Source organism: Bos javanicus, chromosome 19 (genome assembly GCF_032452875.1).
Source record: "Bos javanicus breed banteng chromosome 19, ARS-OSU_banteng_1.0, whole genome shotgun sequence".
Taxonomy (NCBI): Eukaryota; Metazoa; Chordata; class Mammalia; order Artiodactyla; family Bovidae; genus Bos; species Bos javanicus.
In genome coordinates, this window is record NC_083886.1 from 20788752 (window position 1) to 20811663 (window position 22912).

General features: G+C 49.0%; 1 protein-coding gene and 1 long non-coding RNA gene across 3 annotated transcripts; one reads left to right on the forward strand and one right to left on the reverse strand.

Moving 5' to 3' along the window:
• Nucleotides 1–69: 69 nt before the first annotated feature.
• Nucleotides 70–21674, reverse strand: LYRM9 (LYR motif containing 9). Of its 2 annotated transcripts, XR_009731257.1 has the most exons (5): nt 21578–21674; nt 11095–11237; nt 9343–9435; nt 8205–8448; nt 70–862 (listed from the first exon to the last, which is right to left on the reverse strand). XR_009731257.1 is itself a non-coding variant. In XM_061390491.1 (4 exons), exons 2-4 carry the CDS (start codon nt 11218–11220, stop codon nt 8431–8433), a joined length of 237 nt encoding a protein of 78 aa, XP_061246475.1. In that variant the 5' UTR covers nt 11221–11237; nt 21578–21674; the 3' UTR covers nt 6315–8430. The 2 variants fall into 2 exon arrangements, 1 of the variants encoding a protein (XP_061246475.1); XM_061390491.1 differs by lacking the exon at nt 70–862 and having other exon boundaries at nt 6315–8448.
• LOC133231847 (uncharacterized) lies at nt 11236–21583 on the forward strand. The gene is made up of 3 exons (XR_009731258.1): nt 11236–11849; nt 12475–12930; nt 14938–21583. It is a non-coding gene; the product is annotated as an uncharacterized LOC133231847 (long non-coding RNA).
• Nucleotides 21675–22912: the final 1238 nt, after the last annotated feature.

Below are 22912 nucleotides of genomic sequence, written 5' to 3' on the forward strand. Positions count from 1 at the left end.
AGGAAATAATGTACAGAGAGAAATCAAATTGGCTGCAGACAACCTCCAGAGCAAGGAGACCCCATGCAATTAACAATCACAGCAGCTACATTTATTTAGTGTTAGCCATGTACCAGGCTCCAGGTTAAGTATGTTATATGCAGTATCTCACTGAATCCTCAGAACACACTGGGAGACAGCTATTATTTTTGTCTCCATTATACAAATGAGAAAAGTGTGGCTTAGTAACACTGAGTAACTTTCCCAAAGTCACATAGCTTATTAGTCCATCTTTTAACAAGATCAGACGTCTTCTTCTGGGCTGTGGTAGCCATGTACACATCAGAGAGACGCCTCAGTTCAGTGCTTTCAGGCATGGAAAGTGCCAAGGACAAGACCTCAGCACTCCCCGGCCCTTTCCATTCCCTGGCATATGTAAAAAGGGACACTATAAGTATGGCACGCTGGGATAAGGGGTTGAGGTTGCTTCAAGTGGAGGTGACAAGCCTAGGGCACTCCAGCTGGGAAACTCAGTTAAACTTTTTGTAATCCAAGGTCACTTCATTTCCTCAAGTCTTTTTGTATCTCTTAGACTTCTAAGAGAGGATGAGAATTTTTTATAAAGTTTTTTAACATAACAATGTAGATAGGTTATCACCTCAGAGCCTTTGGAAGAGCAGCCTTCAGTCTCTAGAAAGGGCCCAACCTGGGAAATGTGAGTTCTTGAGATGTGACCCTCGACAAATGTTAGCCTCTGTAAGCTTGTTTCTCTCTGAAGAAAGGGGAGAATCATCTCACAGGATTATAAACTGAGCACAGTTGAGTGCAGAAGGCACGAGGACTGGCCCTTGTTCCCAGTAGAAAACTTCAGCTTTGGACACCACTGGAAAGAGAAGACAATTGTTTCCTTCAACAGAAACTCATCAAGGAGGGTCAGTTCAGTTCAGTCGCTTAGTCGTGTCTGACTGTCTACAACCCCATGAACCACAGCACGCCAAGCCTTCCTATCCATCACCAGCTCCCAGAGTCCATCCAAACCCATGTCCATTGAGTCAGTGATGCCATCCAACCATCTCATCCTCTGTCATCCCTTCTCCTCCTGCCCTCAATCTTTCCCAGCATCAGGGTCTATTTCAATGAGTCAACTCTTCGCATGAGGTGGCCAAAGTACTGCAGTTTCAGCTTCAACATCAGTCCTTCCAATGAACACCCAGGACTGATCTCCTTTAGGATGGACTGGTTGTATCTCCTTACAGTCCAAGGGACTTGCAAGAGTCTTCTCCAACACCACAGTTTAAAAGCATCAATTCTTCGGTGCTCAGCTTTCTTCACAGTCCAACTCTCACATCCATACATGACCACAGGAAAAACCATAGCCTTGACTAGACAGACCTTTGTTGGCAAAGTAATGTCTCTGCTTTTTAATATGCTATCTAGGTTGGTCATAACTTTCCTTCCAAGGAGTAAGCGTCTTTTAATTTCATGGCTGCAATCACCATCTGCAGTGATTTTGGAGCCCAAAATAATAAAGTCTGACACTGTTTCCACTGTCTCCCCATCTATTTCTCATGAAGTGATGGGACTGGATGCCATGATCTTCATTTTTCTGAATGTTGAGCTTTAAGCCAACTTTTTCACTCTCCTCTTTCACTTTCATCAAGAGGCTCTTTAGTTCTTCTTCACTTTCTGCCATAAGGGTGGTGTCATCTGCATATCTGAGGTTATTGATATTTCTCCCGGCAACCTTGATTCCAGCTTGTGTTTCTTCCAGTCCAGCATTTCTCATGATGTACTCTGCATATAGTTAAATAAGCAGGGTGACAATATACAGCCTTGACGTACTCCTTTTCCTATTTGGAACGAGTCTGTTGTTCCATGTCCAGTTCTAACTGTTGCTTCCTGACCTGCATATAGGCTTCTCAAGAGGCACATCAGGTGGTCTGGTATTCCCATCTCTTTCAGAATTTTCCACAGTTTATTGTGATCCACACAGTCAAAGGCTTTGGCATAGACAATAAAGCAGAAATAGGTGTTTTTCTGGAACTCTCTTGGTTTTTTGATGATCCAGCAGATGTTGGCAATTTGATCTCTGGTTCCTCTGCCTTTTCTAAAACCAGCTTGAACATCTGGAAGTTCACGGTTCATGTATTGCTGAAGCCTGGCTTGGAGAATTTTAAGCATTACTTTACTAGCATAAGGTATCAAGGAGGGTATCTTCTAGAAATTAACGACAGACTGGGTGGTACCTTTCAGATGCACTGGGATTTGTTCAGTTTTCTCCTGGCATCTAATTTCATTTTCTTTTTAGGAGTTTTATTGAGATGTAATTCACCTACCAGACAATTCACTCATTTCAAGTACACAATTCAGTGGTTTCTGACATACTCACAGAGTTGTACAATCATGATCTAATTTTAAAATATTTTCATCACTCCATAAAGAAACCCCGTACCAATCAGCAGTCACTCTTGCTCCTCCCAGCACCTACGTCCCAAGCCTCTAAGTTAATCTGCTTTACTTCTCCATAGATTTGCCTACTATGGACATTTCACATAAACGGAATCATACAACTTTGCACTTTGTGACTCGCTTCTTTCATTTATCATAGCAGGTTCACCCATGTCACAGGGTGTGTCCGGGCTTCATTCCTTATTGTTATTGTATGACTACACTACATTTATTTATCTGTTCATCAGTTGATGGATATTTGGGTTGTTTGCTTTCCTTTTTGCTATTATGAATAAAACCATGAACATTCATGTACAAGTGTTTTGTGTGGACGTGTGTCATTTCCCTTGGGTATATACACAGGAGTAGAATCACTGAGTCACATGGAAGTCTACATTTAACATTTTGGAAAACTTCTGAACTGTTTTCCAAAGCAGCTGCAACGTTTGACATTCCCACCAGCAGTGTATCAAAGTTCCAAGCTCCTCAAGCAGTGGTTTCTAACACAGCCAATTATGTACAGGGGCCCAAGACCACAGAGATGAAATCAACAGCATAGCCAAGATGAAGAATCAGGTAAGAATGCTTATTTACGTACATGCCTAGAGGTTGGAGGTTGAGCCTAGAAGACAGGTTGGCCCCCTGGGCAAATCTTATCACTCCAATTCAAGAATTTTAAAGATTCAGGGTAATAGGAAGGTGCAAACATCAGAAAAACATATTTTCAAAGTGATTAACCATTTCTCAGCCAGCAAATGTTACGTGTGTTTATACATGTAGGTTAATGTCTATAAACAGGAAACTTAATAGGGAAAAAAACACTTATTTAGTTTGATTAAAAACTAGATTGCTGTGGATAGTCACAGGTGCCCAAAATGAAATCTCTCCATATCTCCAGAAACCATACAGATCAATAAGGAGAGGAAATTAAACCATCCATAACCCAACCTTTTTGACTATGCCAAAGCCTTTGACTGTGTGGATCACAATAAACTGTGGAGAATTCTGAAAGAGATGGGAATACCAGACCACCTGACCTGCCTCTTGAGAAATCTATATGCAGGTCAGGAAGCATCAGTTAGAACTGGACATGGAACAACAGACTGGTTCAAATAGGAAAAGGAGTACATCAAGGCTGTATATTGTCACCCTGCTTATTTAACTTATATGCAGAGTACATCATGAGAAACGCTGGGCTGGAAGAAGCACAAACTGGAATCAAGATTGCCAAGAGAAACATCAATAACCTCAGATATGCAGATGACACCACCCTTATGGCAGAAAGTGAAGAGGAACTAAAAAGCCTAGATGAAAGTAAAAGAGGAGAGTGAAAAAGTTGGCTTAAAGCTCAACATTCAGAAAACGAAGATAATGGCATCTGGTCCCATCACTTCATGGCAAATAGATGGGGAAACAGTGGAAACAGTGTCAGACTTTATTTTTGGGGGCTCCAAAATCACTGCAGATGATAATTGCAGCCATGAAATTAAAAGACGCTTACTCCTTGGAAGGAAAGTTATGACCAACCTAGATAGCATATTAAAAAGCAGAGATATTACTTTGCCAACAAATGTCCATTTAGTCAAGGCTATGGTTTTTCCAGTGGCCATGTTTGGATGTGAGTTGGACTGTGAAGAAAGTTGAGCGCTGAAGAATTGATGCCTTTGAACTGTGGTGCTGGAGAAGACTCTTGCGAGTCCCTTGGACTGTAAGGAGATCCAACCAGTCCATCCTAAAGGAGATCAGTCCTGGGTGTTCATTGGAAGGACTGATGCTGAGGCTGAAACTGCAGTACTTTGGCCACCTCATGCAAAGAGCTGACTCACTGGAAAAGACCCTGATGATGGGAGGGATTGGGGGCAGGAGGAGAAGGGGAGGACAGAGGATGAGACGGCTGGATGGCATCACCGACTCAATGCACGTGAGTTTGGATGAACCCCGGGAGTTGGTGATGGACAGGGAGGCCTGGCGTGCTGCAGTTCATGGGGTCACAAAGAGTCAGACAAGACTGAGCGAACGAACTGAACTGAACCCAACCTTGACGGAAGTACAGATGGAATTTTTGATATATCCGCCACCAAGTCGCTTCAGTCGCGTCTGACTCTGTGTGACCCCATGGACTGCAGCCTACCAGGCTTCCCTATCCATGGGATTCTCCAGGCAATAACACTGGAGTGGGTTGCCATTTCCTTCTCCAATGCATGAAAGTGGAAAGTGAAAGTGAAGTCACTCAGTCGTGTCTGACTCTTATGGACCCCATGGACTGCAGCCTACCAGGCTCCTCCGTCCATGGGATTTGCCAGGCAAGAGTACTGGAGTGGGGTGCCATTGCCTTCTCCCTTTTAATATATAAAAGGTGCTTAATGTCTGTTGAACCAATGAATTAAGTAAGCAAGAAAATGTGATTGGCATCCAGATTAAGGCCCTAAATGAAAGTACCCACCAACACCCAGCAAGGAAATTATAGCTTCTCTGGTGACTCAGATGGTTAAGAATCTGCCTGCAATGCGGGAGCCCTGGGTTGGATCCCTGGGTTGGGAAGATCCCTTGGAGAAGGGAATGGCTACCACTCCAGTATTCTGGCCTGGAGAATTCTGTGGACAGAGGAGCCTGTCCATGAGGCTACAGTCCATGGGGTCACAAACGCCACGGTTGGGGGTTGGGGTTTGCTCAGAGCTGGACAACTGAGCACCTTTCACTTTCACCAACACCCAGCACAAGGCCTTGCAGTGTAGCGGCTTCACAGACGTTTGTCGCGTGCACTGAAGTCATGATCCTTGCCTCTGGAACTCATTGGTCGAGTAGCGAGGCCTTTAACTCCATAAACACCCAGTCTGAGTTCAGGGGTCTACATGGATAGCAGTGGGTCCCAAAAGAGGGGCATGCCCTTGAGAAGGCACTTAGCTTCATTCAAGGTCATGCTCAGTTGTTTCAGTTGTGCCCAACTCTTTGCGACCCTATGGACTACAGCCCACCAGGCTTCCCTGTCCATCGGGACTCTCCAGGCAACAATACTGGAGTGGGTTGCCGTGCCCTCCTCTAGGAGATCTTCCCAACCTATGGATAGAACCCACATCTGTTACATCTCCTGCATTGGCAGGCAGGGTCTTTACCACTAGTGCCATCAAGGTCCAGGTTCTCCAAACCATCAGAATCTATGTCTACCTCCTAACTGCTATCAGTGGCTGTCAATACCATGGAGACACAGCATCTGTGGAGAGAGTGGATCCCTTCTCACTGACATCTGAAACTGACTAGGGCTCATAACCTTGAGGTTGGCTGAGCCTGAGACCCCTATGCCTGTTCATTTCAGCCACCGGACAAAAGCAGGCCTCCTGAATCACCAGTCTCACCTGCTCCCATTTCCAAACAAATGTGGGTTTTCTCACCCCCACTGCTGACCTCCCTCCTGCCCCGTTCATGCTGTTATCTGGTACTCTTGTCCCTTGCAATTAGACTCCTCACCCTCCTCAGCACCCTAACCTGTCCTTGCTCGTACGTCTCCTCCTATCTGGCATGCTCTTTTTGCCTCCCTTATTCACCTGAAAAAACATTCTTTCCTCTATGAAGACTGAGCTTAAGCATGACGAAGGTGTTTTTTGCTTCCCCTCACATCATGTCTTCCAAGATTTTCTTCATGTTAAATGCTGAATGCAAAGCAATCAGATGACACTGGTACTTTAAAAAAAAAAAAAAAGGAATACAATCTTAGGCAAAGTAACAAAGCCATAGTATCAAGAAAGGAGGTAAAAATCCTCTTAGTATTCTGCTTTATTCAGATTATACAGAGAGACAGTGATCTTCAAGTGCAGTCCATGGACCCCATGTGCAGTCCAAGGAATCCCCAAAATCCTTTCAGGAGATTCTCGAAGTCAAAACTACTTCCATAGTAGCAATCAGACTTTATTTGAGCATCCGTGATAAGAACACACACACATATATCAGTGGTTGGCCAAGAAACAATCACCACCTCCCAGCATCCCCCATTATTAGAAAGCAATTAACATGCCAACAAAAGCAGCACATCAGTCTGCCTGGATTATCATTCTTCCATTCAACAAATGCTTAAAGTTTGCCACTTTGGCAGCAGGCACACAGCTGGCCCAGAAGATTTTGCACTGACCAGCATATGGTCCCTGCCCTCAAGGGGTTCACTCTCAGACAGGAGACAATTACATAAAGAGATGGCTGCAGAACCATCTCTTCAGTCCACGATGTCTCAACCACACAGAACAGCACAGGGCTTCCTGAGCAAGTGGTGCTATTCCAAGCCTTTGGTGAAACTACCCGTCTGCCAGGCACCCCCTGCCACTCCCCCACCCCAAGCCAGCACAGGCGGCCCGTGGTCCCCTCCTCTGACAGCAGGTCTCCCACTGGGGCAGATCCCACCCGGAAGAGAGATGCCTCAACCTTCATGCAAGTTCTGAAATTTTATCTTTACCTAGGACCGGACATTTCAATTAATGAATTAAAACATGAAAGAATGATCCCTCCTGGCAGCTGTCTGTCTGCCTGCCTCTAACCCTCAACATCGAACATGACAGCACACAGCAGGGAACATACACCAGAGCTCTGACGTATTTACTTCATGATCTGCTGATCAGCTGAGCGCACATGGGCGTATCTGAGTCACTGTAAGTCACGTGATCACAAGCTCATCGTCTGGCTGGGAGTCCTCCAGGGACACTCACCACTGGTGTGGTCTCTCTTTGCATCTTCTCGCTGCTCCGCCCGCTCCAGCCAGTCACCCCAATGTTCCTTGCTCGCCCTCCCCGCTTCCTCCCTCTCACCCTGCTGTCCTTCCCCTCTTAAATCTAGAGGGTTTGGTACATTCACAGACCCAACTTAGTCATTTTGTGACCTTGAAAAGGGGCTCAATCTCTTGAAAAGGTGCTCCCTTCTCCTTGGCTCCCCAGGCCAGATCCTGGGTGAAGCACCTGGCATACATTAGGGCTTATGACCCCTCACTGTGGCCCCGTGAGGTAGTATGGTCATTACTGCCGGGATAGATGGGGAAACCGGGACTGAAGGAGGCGAGGTGAGTTACCCGAGAGCACTTTGTGTGGAGCTGGGACACGACCCAGGTCTGCCTTCTCCATGGACTTCAGGCTCATGATGACCCTCACGACTGCTTGCTTGCTCCTCCTCCCTCGTCTTCTAAGATGGAGCCAAAGTAGGCAAGGACTGGTCACATGCAGCCTGAACCCATCGGTGTCTACTGCAGCTGCCCTGGCATTTTTTGTTTCGGTACTCTGAGATACGACAGATCCCACGAAGACAAGGACCAGGGCTTCTGTCTCTCTGGGCTGGGAGGGTCGGGGTCAGGAAGAGCAGCTGCTGGGTGGACCGCCGGGCACAGTGCAACTGTGAGGGCTCGGGGCCTGGGGTGACAAGCAGGGACAGAAGATGCCCACAGAGAACTAAGAGCTGATGTGGAGGGAGCCAGAGAGACGTGTGAGCACCACGAGAGTGTCAGAGGCCGGCTTCCTCAGAGGGACATTTACTGGCCCTACCGCATACCATGTCCTGGGTCAGGCTCTTTGATTTCATCTTATCTAATCCTAACGAAGGAAGAAGTGGACTTGAAGCCAACACTCTTGAAAAGCCAGCGAGCTGAGCTCCAAATCCAGATCAGCCTGATTGTAAGGCCCACGCCCTGCCCTCTGCACAGGCTGCTGTGTGAGGGGACACCAGCTCTGCCTCTCAAACGACGACGTCCAGAGTAAATGAATCACTTTCAGAGCCAAGTGAGAAAACACCTTCTCCCCAAAGCTCACCTCATCACCAGCTGGAAAAGCAAATGTGAAGGACGCTGGGGACACAAATGTGGCAGGAAGCGCAGTCTGAGCAAATGACAGCTTCTCCTATCGCTGATTTCCTGCTCCCAGCCAACCAGGCCAGTGGATATCCCAGCATGGTTGCTGCTGCTGCTAGGGCCGGGCAAAGCGAGGGCTCTCCATGTCAGCGTCTCCAAGGCAGCTGCACTCCTTATGCCCTGGAGTCTCAGTTTTGTTTTTTATACTGTAAGACAGAGACATCATTAGGAGTGGGTGAGGGAAACCGGCAGGGAAGGGAGGACCTGGGAAATCCTGAGAACTGTGGTCACTAGGCCTCAGCCGCCTCCTGCAGGGCCTTCATGGAGGCGGCAGGACCCTGTCAGCAGGCACCAGATGGTCAAGTCTCTACTTGGTACCAGTGGAAAAGGAAGCTGATGGAGTTGGGGAGAGAGGACAAAAATGACACGGGGAACACTGGAACTGAAAACTGTGGTGGGTCCGGCCTTCTCCTCAAGCTGAGTCTTATTCAGAGGAGAAAAAAAGAATCTCAGGTTCTAGAAGACAACATTCAGAAACCATCTGGTCTGATCCCTGAGTTTGAAAAACGAATCCTAGAGCCAACAGCTGGAGGATCTGATTCAGAAGGACCGGAAGGTGGGGTATGCTCCAGCTCTCAGGCTGTTCTAATACCAAAGTGTGAGGACCAGCAAGCCTGTCTATATTCTGACTCCCTTCCTGCCTCCACCAAAACAGACACTTGAATGTTTCCTCTGTAACCCGGCCTCGCCCACCCAGCTTTCCTCTCTGAGCCGTCACAAGGCTGCTGTCGGCTTTGGCGCTATTGTTGCCTGGAGACTCCTCTCTTCCGTCTTCCTGTAGCCCCATCTTAACTTATTCAGCATTATTAGGCAGAAGTTTGCCTTTAGGGACTGAGGATGTGCAACCCTTTGCAGAAACTGCAACGGGAAGGGCATCTGCCATCCCCTTTGGTCTTCTGGAGGAGGGGAGCTGCTGGTCGGGGGCGGGCAGGGAAACACTCATTAGTCTCAACTGTGGGGCTGGGGCGACCCCTAGTGGTCACGGGGATTATAGCCCTCAACTCCCAACTTGAGGGTGGAAACAGGAGCCAAGGGCTTACTTTGTTCAGGATCCAGTCGGCATCTTCAATGGCTCTCTTAATAATCTGCTGGATCCTCTCAGGGTTGTCCTCATCCGAATGAACCCGGAAACTCTGGGGGTTTAAGTATAAGACACAATGACTTGGCAAAAATCAGGACTGGCAGCTTCAGAGCTGCAGTCGAGAGCCAGGCATGCGGTGGGCACGGGGTACTCAACATTGCTCTTACCCCTCCACACACAGTTAGGATGATCCTGCCCTGAGGTGAGCAAACAGGCTCCAAACCCTAACTCACCACGACACAACGGCAGCAGCATCTGAATCCGAGACTGATTACACAGCCTGTGCTCCTACCAGCGGGACAGCCGTGAAAGGGAAGACTGGCCCTGAGTTACCCCCTAATCAAGCTAGGTCCAAAGGTTATCAGGCAGCAGGGGCCTAAGGGACGCTTCCATCTCTCTGCTGCTCCCAAGAAGCCTGCTGTCAGTGGGCTGAGCTCGCCGCATGCCTTCTCCCCGGGCAAGTACAGAGTTTCTCTGGGCCCCTGCTGGAAAGCCAGGCAGGGACGGAAGGGGAGTGGGGAGGGGGGCTTTGGAAAATCCAGCCAGGCCCTAAGTGGCGCAATGTGGGTTTGCTGTTTGCTTTGGCCAGATGTTCACCTTTGAGGACCAACATGAGACTCAGGTTCACTGTGTGGCACTCGTGACCCTTCAAAAGAACTGGTTCCTTCCTTCCTCGGACCTGCCACTCTTGACCCTACCTGTCCTCCTACTTATCTTTAGGAGCACCTCAAATGCTCACCTCCAGGAAGTCCTCTCTGATTCCCTCAGACAGTTAATTGCTCCTTCTCCATATTTCCACAGCTCTCTGTTGCTACCTTTTTTTTTTTTTCACTTTCCACATATTTTTATACATTTCAGTTTTTAACTTTTTATTTGGAAATAATTTCTAATCTACAGAAAAGCTGTAAGAATAATGTGAAAGAATTCCATATTGGAAACACCAACTGTTAATATTTTGCCACATTTGCTTTATCATTCTCTATACAGGTTTGTATAAAAATCTGAGAAAGCATTTAAAAGTTGCAGGTATCATGCCCTTCACCCTTGAATACTTCAGACGTGTAAACACGGGCATTCTCTTACTTGACCACAGTAATCAATATCAGAAACACTGACATAATACTATTATCTAATCTACAGTCCATATTTCAACTTCATGAATTTCCCAGTAATCTTCTTTATCGTCATTTTTTCTGGTCCAGGATCCAAGCTGGGATCACTCCTGACACTTAGTTGTCACGTCTCTTTGGTCCCCTTTAAATCAGAGCAGCCGTCTGCCTTTGTATTTCATGACACTGCCGTATGCGGTGTGCACAGTCCGGTTAAGCGGTAGATGGTCACTTAGTCTGGGTTTACCTAATGTTTCCTCTTGATTAAATTCAGGTTGTGCATTATTGGCAGAAATGCCTGTCAAAATGATGTTATGTCTCACACTCAATTTTAATTATCCATTCAGCTGTCTTATTCAAGCCTTGGCACAGAGTTGGTATGCCCAGATGATGCATGCTGTTTCCTAAACAGAAACCAGAGAGGAAGGAGCTGGGCTAGCCAGCACTGCTTTCTGGTAGCTCTTACTCAAATGCCACCACCCCACACCATCACCACCTGAAAGACCAGCCCTGCCCACTGCCGCTGGCCCCCAACCCTGTGACGGGCCCCCTATCGCAGGAAGCCCCACCCCCACCCCAAGCCCAGGGTACCCTGCTCGCACCTGTCTGACGGCATGCTTGTAATGCTCCTGGATGCCCTTGGTGGGCAGCTGCCGGCAACAGCGCAGCAGATATCGGTAGAGCTGCAGCGGCGTCTGGACCAGCTCTGCCCCCGGTAGTGGGGCCATCCGCCAGACCTCAGTCCCTGGAAAATGCACAACATCACTTCTAGGCATGCAGCCAATACTCTGCCCCGGCCCCCAGCTCCTAGCACTCTGGGAAGCAGGCGTATCTGACCCAGTGTGGATGGAGGCCTGATCCCCATGGAACCGAGCCCCTGAGCTCAGGCTGGGCATCAGCCCTGCAGAAGGCTCATCCTCGAGCAGGCCCACAAGGACAAAGGTGGGAGGCACGGCTGTATCCTGTGGTCTTTCTTCTGGAGACTGACAACAAGTGAGAAGACCCTGCATCGTAATCACGGAGAAACCAGCTGACTTCAGGAGGATGGAGTGGAGAGTGGAGAAGATGCCCAGAGGTCTGAGCCTCGCTATTCAAAGTGTAGTCCAGCAGCACCGACATCACCAGCAGCTAATTAGAAACACTTCTCACCCCAAAACAACCAGGCCTGCAATTTAACAAGATGCGCACAGGATCCTGCTGGACCTCGACCACAGCATCTTGCCTGATGTCCTTGCCTGAAGCCTGTCACTCCCCAGCCGCCGCCACACTGATGCCAGCATGAGCTCTGGAACCAGTGTGCTGGGCTCACCCCACTGTCAGATGCAAGGATCTTCTCCCAGATCCCCTGAGCCAGCAAGTAGGTCACCTCTTATGCCTATGCACACACGGCCCCCTTAGCCTGGAGCTCCCTTCCCCATCTCCTCCACCTGAGGAACCCGTGCCTGTCCTTCCAGGGCCAGCTCAGTGTTGCTTCCTCCAGGAAGCCCTTTGTGACTGTCCCTTGCTTGGGGGGTGGGGGGGGCGGGGTGTGCTGCAGTGCCCTGTTTCTAAAGCTGTTATAGCACTTCCCACACTGCCGGGGACTCACCTGCTGCCAGGCCTCCAGAGCCTGGCCCAGGCCCCAACACTTCACTTCGAGCCCTGTTTGTTGAACTGGACTGAATAGAATCTGTTATCTCCTGTTATCTCCTCTGCACAGATTTCCCCTCTTAGAGAGAGGCTCACTGTGTTCCAAATGGAGGAGCTAAAAGACCAAGATTAAGTGGCTGGCCTTGGTTTAAAAGTAACATAAAAATAAGTCAGACAACCTGCACCCACTCTAAAAAATAAAGAACTAGAACACTAAATCTAATCTATGGAAACTAGGAAAGGAAACTTACTAAGGAGCTAAACTAGGAGAGGAAACTTACTAAGGAGCTAGTTCCAGAGGCTCTTTCATTTCCAGCGTTTTATCTTCCTGGTAACAATGTCTATCTTCACAGCTAAATTTGCCAAGTGCTCCTTGTATTTTGGCCTCTCACTCTCACAGTGGGGTGGGCTAGTGGCCGCTGGCCCCCACCACCCATCCTCCCACCTGGTAACATCCTGGGATGAGCCACTGGGGATCCACCCTTCCAGGTCTCCGCCCCCAAGGTCTGGATGGGGCGCCACTCCAGGCCTGACCATTCAGAGCCCTTGATCTACATGGTCGCCCGGATTGGCTCGCAGATGGGCACGTGACAAGCTGGTCCAATCAGAGCAGATCTCACCGCCTCTGCAGGGGTGAATGAAAAGGCTCCACTCTAGACTTGATGCCGAGAGCACTTCACCCCCAAAGAAGCCATCTTGCCTCCTCTTGAAGCCTGAGACTGAAGCCACATGGCAGAGGGCGGAGCTGAGACCCTGAGTGACACCAAGTCTGAAGAAGTCACCTGAGCCCAAACACCATGCCCCTGAAGGTAGTCCCACCCCTAGATTTGGGTTCGTTTTGTCACTTGCAACCAAGAGAGTCCTGACTGATGGAGAGATCCAGCCCTCCCACATCCTGTGTCCCCAGTGAGCTCCGATGGCTCCAGCTCTAAGAGTGCCAACAGGGCAGGGCGCAACTAGCCACACTTCAGCACAGCAGAGAGGGGAACCACATATGGTGGGGACAGAGACTCTCAAGGGCCACCCACAGAAGACATACCCGAAATCCCCAACCTGATGGGCAGGGCAGACTCCCTGGGCAGGCTTCCCCAAACTATATAAAGTGCTAATCAAACATTGTAAAATGCTAGTCGTGTAACAGATGGTTACCATCTGCAGTTTTTAAAATTAACACTTGGAGAGAATGCAACTTTGTTACATTACTTAAAAACTCAATACTTAGAAACCAACCCAGCAAGTATGGGCGGGAGATTATTTTCAGCTCAATTATAATACTTAGTCATTCTCCGTAATAACAGCAGAGAATGCCTGTGTGGGTCCACTCAGAAGAGTTTAAAATGCTTTAATTTAATTTAAAGCATGGGTTTGCTATTATTTAAGGCACAAGGAACTTCATATCACAGTTGCTAAACCTGTAGTCAAACCCTGTGGCTAGGAACGCTTACTTCTTATATCCTGCTCTTTGAATTTGACCTTAGCCTCTACCTTGGCTCCCTGCCTCATCAGAGATAACCCTGACTTCCCAAAGCCGTCACAGAGACAGCCTGCCTTCTCCTCAACCCCCACGCCACCGGCCTGTGTGTGCGTGCATGTTAGTCGCTTAGTCGGGTCCGACTCTTTGTGACCCCGTGGACTGTAGCCAGCCAGGCTCCCCTGTCCCTGGAATTCTCCAGGCAGGAATACTGAAGTGGGTAGCCATTCCCTTCTCCAGGGGATCTTCTTGACCTAGGGATCGAACCCAGGTCTCCTGCATTGCAGGAAGATTCTTTACTACTGAGCCACCAGGGAAGCCCACCACTGGTCTCTGAATCCTAACAAATTCTACCTCTGGACACCCCCTCAAATCTGTCCCCTCCTATTTCTGCTGCATATGCTTGGCTCAGACTCATCACAGCCCAGGCAGACACCTGCAAGAGTTCCCAGCAATCTACTGTCTGCCAATTTATTCTGCAATCAACAGCCAGGGTGAATCTTTCCAAAACACACATCACAGCAAAGTCATGCTCCTGCTTAAAGCCCCCGATGTCCACTCCAGCCCCATCACTCACAACAACTTTTCCCAAAATATGGGACAAAGATGAAAATATTTTAAGCAGTATATGGACCAACATCTTTTTATTGTCATGCGTTGATATTTATTTTCATGTGTAATGAGAAAAAAATTCCATAATCTCATAGGTATCACAGCTTAAAACAGTTTAAAAAATGGACAGGCAGAAAAGTGATTTTTAAAAATGTATCAAGCAAGCGAGGATGCAGTTGAAATCTGGATATGCCAAGAGTCATGAAAGCGGTACTGAACTTTGGAAAAGCACTGGTCTATAGAATAAATTCCATACTGCCTTCCTCCAAGACCCCCTCTTGATCTGGCCCTTTCCCACCACCCCTCAACACATCACCCACTGCTCGCTGAGTCCAGGCAAACTTGAGCTAATGGCACACTCCAGACAGCCTGTCACAAAGAGTCGGACAGGACTGAGCGACCGGGCACACTGAGCACAGGCCGCCTGGGCACAGGTCACGTGGGTATCTGCCACCTGGGAAACAGGCTCTTGAGGAGAGTTACAAAGAGCCAGATGATGAGTTCATGCACCCCTACGTGGGTCTGAATCAGCCTCTTCCTGCTTTGAACTCTTCTGGAAGATCCTGTTGCCTGGCCTTCCAGAAATGTCTAGATCCTTGCCCAGTTCTCCAGGGATTTCCCTTGATTCTCTGAGCTTCTAACACTCTTTCAATAATTTCCTTTTGGTTAATTCCTCCTACCCCTCTTACCCCCACATGGAATGAGACTCACCTCCTTATCTGTTTCCCCACAGCCTGCTGTACGTACAGGAATCACCCTCTGCTTTCTCGTCCATCTCCCTGCCCAGCAAAACCCCATGAGGGCAAGGACTGTGTCAGGCCCTCCACCTTGGCACCTCGGTGCCCAAGACAGCCCTGGGCACCCAGTGGACTCCTCCATCAGTGCTTGCTGAGTGAAGAACCTCAAAACCCAAGCACTCTCCAAGCTTGAGAAAACAAAAGCTCAGCCTCCTCCCTGCCTTCTCGGTCCAAAGGTAACAGACGGTCCTGTGCTCCTGCCCACTATAAAGTGAGGACCGCCGCCTTCCGCGTGATCCTCCATGCCTGGGTACTTCCGGGCATCACCTCTGGCAAAAACACCCTACTTTCCCACCCAGATACTCCAGGCTTCTTCCAGCTTCCAGCTCATCTGCAGGAATTCTCGCAGGTCACCAACGCCTCCTACTTCACTGAGTCTAGAGAAGCCCTCAGACCAAAGTATCCTTAACTCCCCTCCACCACAAAATCCATCTTCACCTGTGAGCCAACCAAGACGCTAAGCACAGTGCAGGTTGTATTACAATAACCCTCTGATGAAAAGCATTATTATCCCACTTGGCAGATGTGGAAACTGAGGCTGAAAAGTGGGCTGACGTACCCAGGAACACACAGCCAGTGAGTGGTGGAGCTGGGTTGTAGGCTCTGGCTCCAGCTCCAGTGCCCCAACCTCCCTAAGTTCTTGGAGAAAAGGGGGCCTTTCCTTTTCCAAGGACTCCTTAGCCCTGGGTTAACCCAACACCCTTCTCAACTGTTGCCTCTTCAGTCCCTCCCTATGCTCAGCCAGACTGAGCCTCTGAGAACAAAACTCTCTCATCTTTGAGCCCATTGCTTGATATCCTTACATGGCATCCACAGAACCAACCCAAGGGTCTCGAGTATGTGTGTGTTTGTGGTGGAGCGGGGTGTTGAAGACGTTCCCCAATCAACCCCCAATCTCTACCCCATCTGCAACCAAATCCCCACACTCCCCACTCTTCCCAGCTCTGCCTCCTCTGTCCCTCCCACAGTGCCTGGCATGCAGTGGCCACTCAACAGAGGGGTGTCAAGATTGAATCCTCCCTCTCCCCAACAATAGTTAGGCCACTTTTCTGCCCCTGAGTACTGACTGAGTAGAACTGTGAAGCATGCGGGTCCGACACCATGGCAAGGCTGATGTGAGGATAAGTAAGAGACACGCGTGCCTGGTTTACGGCAGCAGCACACGGATATGACCTCCCTCTCCCGGGTCCTGCTCTGACCCTGGAGGAGCAGCAAAAGAAAAAACAGTAAGTCAAGATGCCCTTTTCACGCCTGCCAATACAGGAGACACAAGAGATGCAGGTTCAATCCCTGGACTGGGAAGATCCCCTAGAGGACGAAACAGCAACCCACTCCAGTCTTCTTGTCTGAAAAATTCCATGGATAAGAGGAGCCTGGTGGGCCACAGTCCATGAGGTCACCAAGAGTTGGACACGACTGAGCACACATGTCCACAGTAGGAATGGCCTGCTAAAGGAAGCTTTTGGTATAAACTGAGATCAAGGGACGTTAGTGGGTTTCATCGACTCAGTTAGAGGAAGAAAAAAATAGACCTTTTTTTCCTTTGAAATCAAAGTACAGATCAGGTGAAATTTATTTAGCTTTTTCCCAAATCAGAAGTGAGTTCTGGTTACTCATCCTGCAGCCTTTAATGAATTAGAAACTTACAGAAACACCCAAAGTTGCAGGCTCATGGGGAAAGGTGTTAACTTGAATGAACAGAAATAGTGCAAAGTAGGTCACCCTTCAAAACCAGGATGCCAAAGCCCTGAAAGCAACCTCTGCACACCAGGTGTCAAAAAATCTCTTCTTATTGGTAGAGAGTCACCCAGTTTTTCTCCCTCACCTCCTTCCCTCTTAGCAGTGCACTGAAGTCCTTTCACTTCGGAGTTAAGACCTGCTCTGGAAAATTTTACTCACTGTTCTGAGCTCTGCCTTTTGGAGCTAAGTCTCCCTAACCTACTGCTGAGTCCAGACTGTCAGTATTCAAGGTCAGTCATCCCCGACCCCCAGCCTTATCTTTTCCAAGATAAGCACGCTGAAAAGTGCTGTAACCGCCCCCATCTCACCCACCCTCCTCTCTGGACACACCCCCTCACTATCCATCTCACTCTTAAACATACTCGAGGGAAAAACCACAGTTTGCTTGTGTTCTGACCAGCTCCATGGGCACTGGAGCTCATGGGGCAATTCCCAGCTCCTCTACCTGGGAATCCAAGGAACGCAACCCAGACTGCCTTCTATGCTCCAGCCCTCATCTGGCCCTGGCATTTGACTCAAAGGAACTTTTTTCCCGTGAACTATGCTTAAGTCTGTTTCCCCGTCTTGTATTTTATTAATTCAGTCCGGAGTCACAGTCTGCCCCAATCTCTGGGGTACCAGGTCCTGTCTGTTATTCAATTCAATTCACCACAACAAAAGCACAGAAGCAATCACATACAAGGCACAAATGGGGCACAAAGAGACAGTAACTTCAGCAAGCTCTGCCAGCCACTCCTGCAAGGCCATTCAGAGCCTCTAGCCCATGTGCGACTCTGGACTCAACCCCAGGAGCACAGAGGTGAGCACCTGATGGGTTACCTGGCTCTCCTACCCCAAGCCTCTGCATAGCTAACGGCGTGTCTTACCACCTACCATTCAGGGAGTGATTGGCATGTGCCAGGGAGGTGCTGAGAGCTCTTCATGTGTTATCTCATGTATCCTCAGAACGGTCTTACGGACTGGGTATCATTAGCCCCATTTTACAGACAAGGAAACTGCAACTCTAGAGGTAAGCAACTTGCCAGAGGCCACACAGCTAGTACACGGTCAGGTGAGGAATCATACCTAGGCCTATTTTATTCCCAAGTCCATGCCCTTACCTGCTCCTAACACCACCTATGTCCACATCTGAGACATGTACAAATGTCCAGATCAGTGCTAAGGACCCCAACTGAGAACACTCCCCAGGGCTCGTCAAGACCAGGTCCCAGCATCCATGGAAGCGCTTGACTATACTATGTCCAGTTCCTATTTTTCCACCTTCTCCATAAACCCTTGTTCCATGCTTTTCAGAAACCCAAGAACCTCATTTACGGCTTCCCCTGCATACAGATGAAAACACAAGTCCTGAGACTATGTCACTTACACAACCAAAGGAGTAACCAGAGACACCAAACAAAACAAAAAAGCTCCTAGGAAACTCTGAAGAGTTTATGGACTCTTCAAAAGGGGACGACAGAATACAGGAGAATGAGACAGAATAAAGAAAAAGAAGGAAAACAAAGTCACAAAGGGAATTTCCTGGGAGCCGCATGATATCACCATAAGAGATTCTGAGAAATAGGGCTTTGGCCCCATTTAACCCCACTGTCTCTTTCCCTAACCTGTGTCCTGACAAAAAGACACCTAAAAATAAATGGGGGGAAAAGTCATACATTAAAAAAGAATGGAACTACAGAAAATAATCAGAAATTCTGCCCCACTGAGCACTGATAGAAGCTAAATTAAGCCTGAACAGCCCATTGTTTAAATATGCAATTATTCTTCGGGGTGAGGAAAGTCGCAATATAGGAACAGAATGGTTCTGCTCCCCCAACTCCAGGGCTCCAGCTTGCATGCACGTTCTCTTAAGTTAGAAATGGAACAACCCTTGCTCCTCTGGTCTCTTTTGACATGGTCAAGGCTCCAGCCCCACATCCCACCCTTGAGCCTTGCAGCCTCCCTAGATACTACCTCTGTTCCCAGCTTTGTAACAATGCCTCCTAATCAGACTCTCTCCTTCCAGTCTGGCCCCGACAGTGCCGCCCACAGACACATCCTACAAAAAACATACAGGCCTCTGTGGGATGTTCTTTATCCAAGTCTGGTTGGATGAAGTCTGTTTCCATCTTCTCTCATGAAACTCACCTTCTCTGGCCTTCTGCCTCCTCCTCTGTAACCTGGACAATGGAGTATGTATCTCACGGGGCTGGGGTGGGGGAGGTGTTTGCAAAGATCACGCCTAGGCCAGGGTCTGGCACCATCGGGTACTTGGACATCTTACCCTTTCCTACTCTACCCGGCTACCTGTGATCCTAGATATCTGTGAGCTTCCGGGGGACAGAGACTCTACTGTATTAGTTACCCCTCCATAGTCAACAGTGCCCGGGAACAAAACAAAATCTCAATAAATGTGTAGAAGGCAGTGGCACCCCACTCCAGTACTCTTGCCTGGAAAATCCCATGGACGGAGGAGCCTGGTAGGCTGCAGTCCATGGGGTCGCTAAGAGTCGGACACGACTGAGCGACTTCACTTTCACTTTTCACTTTGATGCATTGGAGAAGGAAATGGCAACCCACTCCAGTGTTCTTGCCTGGAGAATCCCAGGGACGCGGGAGCCTGGTGGACTGCCGTCTATGGGGTCGCACAGAGTCGGATACGACTCAAGTGACTTAGCAGCAGCAGCAGCAGCAATGGCGTCTCACTTACCAGACAGGAACTAAAGGCAGGAGGAGGGGACTGTCCTGAAGACATGAAGCCAGCAGGTGGCAGAGCCGGGTCTCAAACTCAGGTCCTCCAGCTCTGAATCCACAGCTCTATCACATGTGCTATCTCAAAGGATCTCAAACATCACATTTGTAGGCCCAAACCACCCTGGGCCTTCACCTGTTAGAGGTGAACCTGGCGAGGTCATCCCCCAAAAGCAAACCAGAAACATCATCCAAAAGGTGAACACGCTGGCTGCAGAGCAGAGCAGCCAGCAACCTTAGCTCAATCTAGTGATATTTAGACTGCTTTGTGCCAATGGCTTTGCCCACACAGGCCACCAGTCTGTTCGAGGGTCAAAGAAGGGAACTGGCACAGCCACCAGATGTCAGATACTGGGCTGGGTATTTCAAAGGGGCTACTTAAACTGAGGCTCAAGGTCACACAGAAGAACCTGATAAGAGCCACAGCTGGGCCTCTCTCTTCTTAACCCAAGCTCTTTCTACACACACCAGGGCTTGTCTCCAAGGGCCCTTGAGCCAAAGGCTCCTAGTTTACCATTTTCCTCTCCTGCTCCTCCTCCTTCTGGCCTCCTTGCTGGCCTTCACATACCTAACCACCTTTCAGGGCACCCACGTGGCTCACCCACCTGTGTATCCAAGTCTCACTTGAGACCTTCTCTGACCACAGTCCCGCCTACTTTGCTTCACAGCATTTTTCACCACTGTATATATTTATTTCTCTTTGTATTAATTCCCCCTCTGGAACGTAAGTTCCACAAGAGCAGGAGTAATTTTGTTCATGGCTGTATCCTTAGCACAGTGTCTGACACACAGAAGGCACATGTGTGTGTTGAAACAGTCATCAAGCACTCATAAAGTGCTAGATGCTGGAGTTACAGAAACAATCAAGGTGACCCTTCACCCCAAGAAATTGACACATTAACAGGATAAAAAAAAAAAAAAAACCCAAGTATTAGTAAATACTACAGATGGTGCAGGCTTCCCCAGTGGCTCAGACAGTAAAGAATCTACCCGTAATGCAGGACATCCAGGTTCGATCCCTGGATTGGGAAGATACCCTGGAGGACAGCATGGCAACCCACTCCACTATTCTTGCCTGGAGAATCCCATGGACAGAGGAGCCTGGCAGGATACAGTCCACAGGGTCACAAAGAACTGGAAGCACTGAATGAAGCTGAGCATGCACAGTTGGTGCAGTGGTCAAGAATCCCCCTGCCAATGCTGGAGACTCAAGAGATGTGGCTTAAATCTCCGCGTTGGGAAGACCCGCCTGGAGAAGGAAGTGGCAACCCACTCCGGTACTCTTGCCTGGAGAATTCCATGGACAGAGTTGCCTGGCGGGCTACAGTCTATGGGGTCGCAAAGAGTGGGGCACGACTGAACACGCACACACGCAGACCACAAAGTGGAATTCAGGTCCCCAGAGACTGGCACACGGGGTCCCTCAACCAGTCAAGGGTCAGAGGTTTCTTGAGAAAGGGACATTAAATCTGAGGGACAAGGAGAGTGTGGCTGGGTAAAGGCAGGGAGAGAGGCCTGTGTCCTGTGACTGAACTAAAAAGACACTGAGCTGTGCACTTTAAGGGAGTGAACTGTATGCCATGTAAAAACAAACGAAAGGACAGATTAAGTCGTAAAGGCGCAGGAGTTCCGGCCACGGGCTCGATCTGTTAGGCAGAAGAGTAGATAAAGGTGACTCGAGGTAAGCGCGCTCACAGGCTGCTGCGAGCACTCGGGCCGCGCAGGGGCCGTGACTGCTTTTAAAAATTGGCAAACCGAGGCCCGACAGGCACATTTCACCAGCAAGCCCGGCGCCCGCAGACCCCTGGGCTCCTCGTGGCGCTCCCAAGCCCCCTCCCCGAAGTCCGGGGCCTTCTCCTCCGACCCCCGGCCCTCAGCCAGCCCCTGCCGCGAGGCCTGCGGCGGGTACAGGGAGCCGCACTCCGGACAACCCGGCTCTCTGGAGGCCAGAGGGTCGAGAGAGCGGCGCTGGGTCTTCCACAGGCCGCGCCAGGTCGAGGACGCCCCGAGGCCTCCCAACCGCAGTCCGTCCCTGCCGCCCCAGGTGTCTCCTGTCCCCGCGCGCCCGCCCACGCTCCCGCCCTCCGCCTGCGCCGAGCGGCTCACCCGCCTCCGCTGGGGAACATCCGCCTCAGCCGCGGCGGCCACGAGTGCGCCTGCGCCCCGCGGCTGCCGAGCACCGCCCCCGCCAGGCGACTGTGCGTCGAGCGCCCTCTTCCGGCCGCGCGTGGGACTTGGCGTCTGTTAATGAGGGAACTGTATTGGGTGCCCTTTTCCCTGATCCGAGCCCACCTTGTGAAAAAATAAAACTATCCAACTAACAGCCTTCTTCTCGGAGAAGGAAATAGGAACCCACTCCAAGATTCTTGTCTGGGAGAGCCCATGGACAGAGGAGCCTGGCGGGCTACCGTCCATGGGGTCTCAAAGAGTTGGACATGACCGAGTTGACTGAGCAACAGCCTTCTTGAAACACCCACTCTTCCTTTTGGCTTTTGCCACCTCAGAGACAAGTCTCCCCCCATTTTCCTGAATATGAATTACTGCTAAAATATGAGTGTTCAAGATCTGCGAAAAGGCTTGCAGGAGGACTTTTCCTAAGCCACTCGTGTTGATGACGGAATTATATTTGGATGGGAAACTGCGTATTGAGTCATTTCATCAAATTACAGTCCCATAACACCTGTCAAAAGAATAAATATGACAGTAATAGTCATGCTTCCTTTCAGACCCATCTATAATTATAATTGAGGAAAAGAATACAGAATTTAAACTCATAGCTACTGCCAGTATCTTTCTTTGAAAATGAAATAATGCTGTTTTATTAAATAGGCTCTCCCTGCTCTCTAATGTTTAGAGCTAAAGTGCTTCTCTGAATTGATTTAAATACAAGTTTTATGTCCTGAAAGAAATAAAGATGAGTCTTTATCTTAAGACAAACCCGCTGTTCAATGAGCTGCTGATCTTCTCTCAGCTGATGCCGAAAAGGGAGTTAGGTTGTTAGTGGGTAATATTGCTTCTGTTCACATCTCCCTTCTCTAGGGCTTTTTAAACCTATTTGTAATGAAAAGGCTGATTTCCTTACACAGGCAGACTCCATGTGTAGCTGATTTAACAAGACAACTTTTTATTTTAACTTTTTTTCTTTTTCTTTCTCCTTCTTTCTTTAGTTTATTTTTGAAGGGAAACATTGCTCCCTGATGGCACCTGGGGATCTCTTTTTCTTCTTTTAGGATGAGAAAAGTAGGAGATATTTCTTAACAGAAGTGTTGTTGTAAAGTTTTTTCTTTTTTCCTAATTACCTTTAGAGGTAATTAGGGAAAATTACCTTGCTTCCCCCTTCCCTTCCTTTTTTTCCCTCCCTCCCTCCTTCCCTCCTTTCTTTTCTTTCTTTTTTGTTCCTCTTCACCTAATATACTGAGCCACCAGGGAAGCCCACCCAAT

Coding starts and splice junctions, on each gene's coding strand:
- LYRM9 (XM_061390491.1), bottom strand. CDS start 11,220: ATGGCCCCACTACCGGGGGCAGAGCTGGTCCAGACGCCGCTGCAGCTC. Junction 9,436..11,094: donor ACAAGCATGCCGTCAGACAG/GTGCGAGCAGGG, acceptor TTAAACCCCCAG/AGTTTCCGGGTTCATTCGGA.